The sequence below is a fragment of the Gymnoscopelus microlampas genome (assembly GCF_963454915.1).
Source record: "Gymnoscopelus microlampas genome assembly, chromosome: 18".
Taxonomy (NCBI): Eukaryota; Metazoa; Chordata; class Actinopteri; order Myctophiformes; family Myctophidae; genus Gymnoscopelus; species Gymnoscopelus microlampas.
In genome coordinates, this window is record NC_139955.1 from 39,119,676 (window position 1) to 39,125,931 (window position 6,256).

At 41.5% G+C, this 6,256-nt stretch overlaps 1 protein-coding gene across 1 annotated transcript; it reads left to right on the forward strand.

Moving 5' to 3' along the window:
• The first annotated feature begins 4,863 nt into the window (after nucleotides 1-4,863).
• On the forward strand, nucleotides 4,864-5,924 carry LOC311033552 (chemerin-like receptor 1). The gene has a single exon (XM_084041119.1). The coding sequence runs from the start codon at nucleotides 4,880-4,882 to the stop codon at nucleotides 5,873-5,875; it is 996 nt and encodes a 331-aa protein (XP_083897245.1). The 5' UTR covers nucleotides 4,864-4,879; the 3' UTR covers nucleotides 5,876-5,924.
• Nucleotides 5,925-6,256: the final 332 nt, after the last annotated feature.

Here is a 6,256-nt window from a genome sequence, read left to right on the forward strand (position 1 = left end):
CCCCGTGCCTAGTCCCTATAGTACCTGAATGCTTGCCTTGAAAATGAATTACTTGGTGCGGCAGGCGCTTCTCGTGTGAAACGCCCTTCATTCATCGCAATTGCACCGCAATTATTTATGATTTGAACTGCACCGCAACATTCAAAATGGAACGAGTGAGGTTCCGTAAAACACACGCAGCACAAACAACACACGCATGCTCACACACGCTGGAGCTGTTCTAATCTGTTACATAACGTTACATAATCTCTTTAGCAGATTATGCAACAAGAGAACTTCAATTGATCAGAAATCGACCAGTACACGCAGAGAGACGCACAGTCATATCTCTGGACAATTATCTGACAAAATGAATGCATGCAAAGTCCTTCCTCTCCTCTGAGGGAAAACATGAGGAGCAGAGCACTCCCATGGGGCAATAAACATACCATCGCTACCATATTTCCCATCAAAGGAACAGCATATGAGTAGCATTCTGGCCCGGAGCCTTGAAGTAGCCTAATAAAGTAATGAATTAGGATCCATATACAGTATGAAGCTAATTAGGTTGTGGAGATTTTAGTCGCCTCCAGGAGCCTGTTCAAAGCTGTTTATCTCTTGGCTGGCCATTGCTTTCCATATCTGCTCATATCTCCTGCTATGGCTCAAACTGGAGGTCATCTCATTAATGTAGTCCATCAGCTCTCCCCAGTCAGTCTCTGAAACTATATGAATCTGTCTGGGACTGATAACACTCTTCTCTATGGTACAGATGAGGTCTCCACTGTATTCTTCATATTAGTGGAAATGTGTTGGGGAGTGTGGCGTCATTCTAACAGTTTAGATGTTTCTCTGAAAGAGTTTCTGTCTGATAGTCTCTGATTGCCTTCTTTAGACCTGTTTAGAAGTTCTGATTTGACTGGGAGCAGTTTGTTTCGACTGGCCAGCTGATGAGCTCAAGGTTCACGGTTCAAAGTTGTTCTTTATTGCTACATCTTGTGCACTGCAGGTACATAGGAGTATAACTTATTTTTGTCCGGCTTCCTTCAGACAATGTAGCAGCATATCTTAAAAGAAATGCACAAAATCTCTGCATGTCTGCGTAACGTACAGTATCGAGAGTCGTCCAACCGACCGCCCCTGTGACGATAAAATAAAAATTGAGATCCATGACCTACTTTAAACAGTGAAGTCTAAGCTGCTATTTCTGGTCTCTGTGCAGAGAGGAAACGGGCTGTATGTCAAAACCACAACATATAGATCATCACACACACACACACACAACCAATTTCACTTCCACTTTAAATATATATTTTTTGTAATTTACAAAAAAACATTGCCCAACAGCAATGATATAACACCTACAGTACATGTATATAAGGAGCTCCTCAGTGTTCACCGACCAGTTAGAACAAGACACTTCTCTGATTGATGTCTCTTCAACACTTTGAAACAGGTATCTTTGCTTTTACTTCCTTTATTATATAGACATGATCGCTATCTAAAATATAGAACAATTTAACACTTATTTTAACATAAATAAATATATCACATACAAAACGTTGATGTTGTGAAATTTCATCAGCTGTATTTAGTAACGGTAGGCCTATCTATGAAAGGTTTTATATTTTATTTATTTCTTTATTTGTTTGATCCAGTAACCAGAGGTGGACAGTAACGGAGTAAAGAGAGAGAGAGAGAGAGAGAGAGAGAGAGAGAGAGAGAGAGAGAGAGTTAGTCCAGGGGCCAACACTGATATTTTCACAAATTGGTACCACCTAAGGTGACCGTAAAGTTTTTGTATTTTTGTCTTCCTACATGTCTCTAGTTTATATTTTGGTATGATAACCCTTCCAATCTTGTAGCTTAATGGCAGCTATCACTACCTACCGGCTAATGTATCCGGTAGGAGACACAAAGTAGAATCTTTGTGTCTCCTACCGGAAATACACCCGGGCATCAAATTATTGCGACAGAAAACAAAATTTATCCATGTATTCAAGGCTTCATGGGGTGTGCAATTGATAACTTCTCAGATTTTTGGTGTTTGCAAAAAGACTGCTTTCCATAAGCTTGTAAAAGTTGACCCTCCCTCGGTCTAGGGTGGTCATAGCTGAATGGGTAGAGAGTCCCCCTGGGAAACTTAAAGGAGGAGTTCACCCAAAAAAAATATTTTCTATCAATTGCACACCCTATGAAGCCTTGAATACATGGATATATTTTGTTTTTTGTCGCAATAATTTGATGCCCGGGTGTATTTCCGGTAGATTCTACTTTGTGTCTCCTACCGGATACATTAGCCGGTAGGTAGTGATAACTGCCAATAAGCTACAAGATTGGAAGGGTTATCATACCAAAATATAAACTAGAGACATGTAGGAAGACAAAAATACAAAAACTTTACGGTCACCTTAGGTGGTACCAAAATATGGCCTGGCCCCTGGACTAAGTGTGTGTGTGTGGGTGTGTGTGTCCAATATTGCCTCGTTTAAAAAAAAGAATCCAGCAAACAGCCCAAACAAAGTAGTCCATTGAAGTAGATAGGGACAACTCTTGTTGTCGAGGTAAGCACAACATTTTAGATCCCTTAAGAGCAGGGGTTTTCAACAGGTGGTCCGTGGACCACTTGTGGTCCCTGAAGGTATTGCATGTGGTCCCTGACCATGTTGCAATATGTTTTTTTCTTCTTGTTTCTCGGAGGTCAAGAAATTCCACAGAAAAGGGAATTAGAATGTCAAGAAGGGGAAGTGTACCGGATTGCCTGATGGAGTGAGTCATCATTATTAGGAAGTGCGGCCATATAATTGCATGTGTCTGTGTAGTCCATGGACCACTGGTTGAGAAACAGTGGGATGTATCATGGGATGCATGCATACAGTAGCAAGTGTTAGCAAAGCACTAATTTTAGCTCATATCCCCACCCAACACAACAGTGGTCCCCAGGTTGATTCTTAATCAGGGTGGTGGTCCCTGGTTCACAATCAGTTGAAAACCCCTGCTTTAGAGAGTTTAAAACTATAAATCTGACTGGAGTTTAGGCTAGCAATAGTATTTAGCGCATAGCAGTGACATATGGTACTTTTTTTCCTTGAATATTCTTGAAAGGCAAAGAGTGACATGCTTTGTTTTTTTGCCTTGAAAACATTGTGCCTTGAATGGGGAAACGTTTTTGTTTTATTAGGACTCTTAGAATCACAAAATGTCCCTGAGTGGGACCCATTCAAATGACCACTCCTGGGTCCTGACACCCACTAACTACATTGAAAACATCGAAACATCACTGCTACTGCTTAGATGAGGAGTTATTTTGTTGCATTGGCATTGCTGAGGTTTTAGACATATTTTAGTCTGTTCAAGACAGTATATTTAAATTAAATATTTTGTGATTATTTGGTTATTTTGTGCTGCACCACTAGGCTACAAAGATATTAATTAATTTTGAACCAATGCTGCACTAATTTGACTTGTGATTTTAAAACGCCATATAAAAAAATACAGTAATTCATTGATGTGAAAAATAATTAATGTTCTTTTAATTTTACTTGTACTTGTACTTAAGTATTTTTAAAAGCATTTACTCTTGAATACTTAAGTACATTTAAAAGCAAGGACTTTTTTACTCTTACTTGAGTAATATCTTGACTGAGCTACTTTTAATTGTAGTGGAGTAAATGTAACCAGGAGTACTCTTACTCAAGTACTGGGTCGAGTACTCTGTCCACCTCTGCCAGTAACGGAGGGAGCTATGAGCGTCTTAACGGTGGTCATGTGTGTGGGCTAATCATTGATCTTTATCTCTCCTGTAAGAAACCTTAGCAGATGACAAAATTTGGCACACTTTATCTCTGGAGTCAGGTGATCAAGATGTATCAGTCAGACTTTTCATATTCCATTCCGATTGGCTATGACTGACAATTTGCGGGCCCGGAATTTTGAAAAGGTTGCCAATAAAAAAAAAGTACATACTGTATATGAAACCTTTCAGTATAATAATAATAGATATGGCTAGCCTGGTAAACTCTCCCTCCAGAAATCTCATTTCCATTTGATTTCTGGAGTGAGTCTGGCCTGATCGCCCAATCTGCAATATTGGCTGTGGGCTGGAGTTGGGCGGGAGTAATACCGTTGACTGACAACCCCTTCAGCCAATGATCGTTTTTCCCCTTCAGCCAATCAGCAGTTAATTTTTACCACCTCCAGACTATGTGACACAACGGGACTTTTGAGACGGCCATGCCCAAAATAGGTTGCCTTATTGGGATACATGCGTGTCACTCCCCGCCCCTGCCGGTTCTCTAAATTAATATTTTTAAATAGGCTCTGTCATGATTAATTGACCACATATATGAAGTTAAACAACTAAATTCTATCCAAACGATATCTTAATAGTAAATTCCGTGCCTCAAAAAAGAAGTTTGAGACCGTTTTAAAAACGAAAATAAGAAGTGAAGGCACTCGCACAAACAACAATGGCTGCCGTTCGTCTTTTGTCGGCGCACTCAGGCTGCACTCGGCTTCATTCGGGCTCACTCGAACTCGCCACCTGATTGGCCAACTGTCGCTGTCAATCACAGAACGATGAGCGACGACGCTGATAGGCTCGGTTATTTGGTAATGCACTAGAAACCCCCACAATGGGCGTTCAGGCCAGACTCACTCCAGAAATCAAATAGAAATGAGATTTCTGGAGGGAGAGTTTACCAGGCTAACATATGGCGTGTTAAAACAAAGAATGTACCTTTGGTTTGTTATTTTAGGTTTTAGGACAATGATGGAGATTGTGACCAACACTGCTGTTTATCACAATGAAGAGATGGATCTGTCTGGTGGAAACGGCTCTTTATACGGGGAGGACTATGAGCAGTATGAATATGATGACTACAAGGATGACCTCAAGATCATGTCCCTTGTCATTTACAGCCTGGTCTTTGTGCTCGGTGTGTTGGGGAACGGCGTTGTCATCTGGGTGACGGGCTTCAAAATGAAGAAAACCGTCAACACCGTTTGGTACCTCAACCTCGCTGTGGCCGACTTCCTCGTTACAGCGTCCCTGCCCATGACCATCACACGAGTAGCTGTGAACGGCCACTGGCCTTTTGGCAAATTCATGTGCAAAATGGAGCACATTGTTTTCTTCATGAGCATGTATGCCAGCATCTACACCCTGATGGTCATCAGTGTTGACAGATGTGTATGTGTGGTGTGTCCAGTGTGGGCCCAGAACCACCGCAGTGTCAGAAAGGTGTCTTGTGTGAGCCTGGGTGTCTGGGTGCTGGGCTTGGCTCTCAGCTCCCCCTACTTCGTCTTTAGTGAAACAACGGCCTCTGTCCATGATGAGGACATCATCACGTGCGACAACAACTATGCACTCACCGATGACTACACCGATGCCACACCTGAAGTGTGGCAGTTGTGGGGATTTCGATATGGGGTCATGATCATCACTTGCTTCCTCATGGGATTCGTGGTCCCTTTCACTGTCATCGTCTCCTGCTATTCTGTCATCATGTACCGGCTCAGGAATAATCGCTCGCTGGCCGGCCAATCAGGTCGCCCCTTCAAAATCATAGCAACTGTTATCACCACATTTTTCCTGTGCTGGGCCCCCTATCACATCATGTTTCTGATTTATTTCGTGATTATCCTGGAGTACAGTGAAACACTGAATCATGTGGTCACCATTGGGATCCCCATAGCCAACAGCCTTGCACTTCTCAACAGCTGCCTGAACCCGCTGTTGTACGTGTTCATGGGTCAGGATTTCAAGGATGTATTTCGCAGGTCTATCCTAAAGGTGCTGGAGAAAGCCTTCACTGAAGAGCTGCCTCAGACCAACACTTCCACAAACCTAGGGAGCACCAGTCAAGGGACTGCCTTGTCTGAGACACAGGCTTAGGGTTGTCTTTGAATGTGCTTTAATATGTAAATGGATTTTCTTCTCAATACGTTCTCCAATATTGAAACAATGATGAAAAATATCCCAAATAATACGTTTAATCAACAGTTTTAAAAAACAATATCGTTTGGAGGTTCTCTTCGACATGCATCTTTAATGTTTGAGTTTCTATTTTTCTCCCTGCTCTCCCTCCTTTTATTTCTTCTCCTTTTTCTGAATAATAACATGATGAAAATATAATATTTCACCCACTTCTTTACACATGTAAACCAGTGATGAGACATGTTTATTCTTGATTCAGGTTTCAGAGTTTGTAATTGTACACACAGTCATCAAACACATTTTAAATGTGTGTTTGTTTGTGTGTTTTGGACATTGGAT

Bases quoted from the DNA above. Each gene is read 5' to 3' on its own strand.
- LOC311033552 (XM_084041119.1), top strand. From the start codon at position 4,880: ATGTCCCTTGTCATTTACAGCCTGGTCTTTGTGCTCGGTGTGTTGGGG.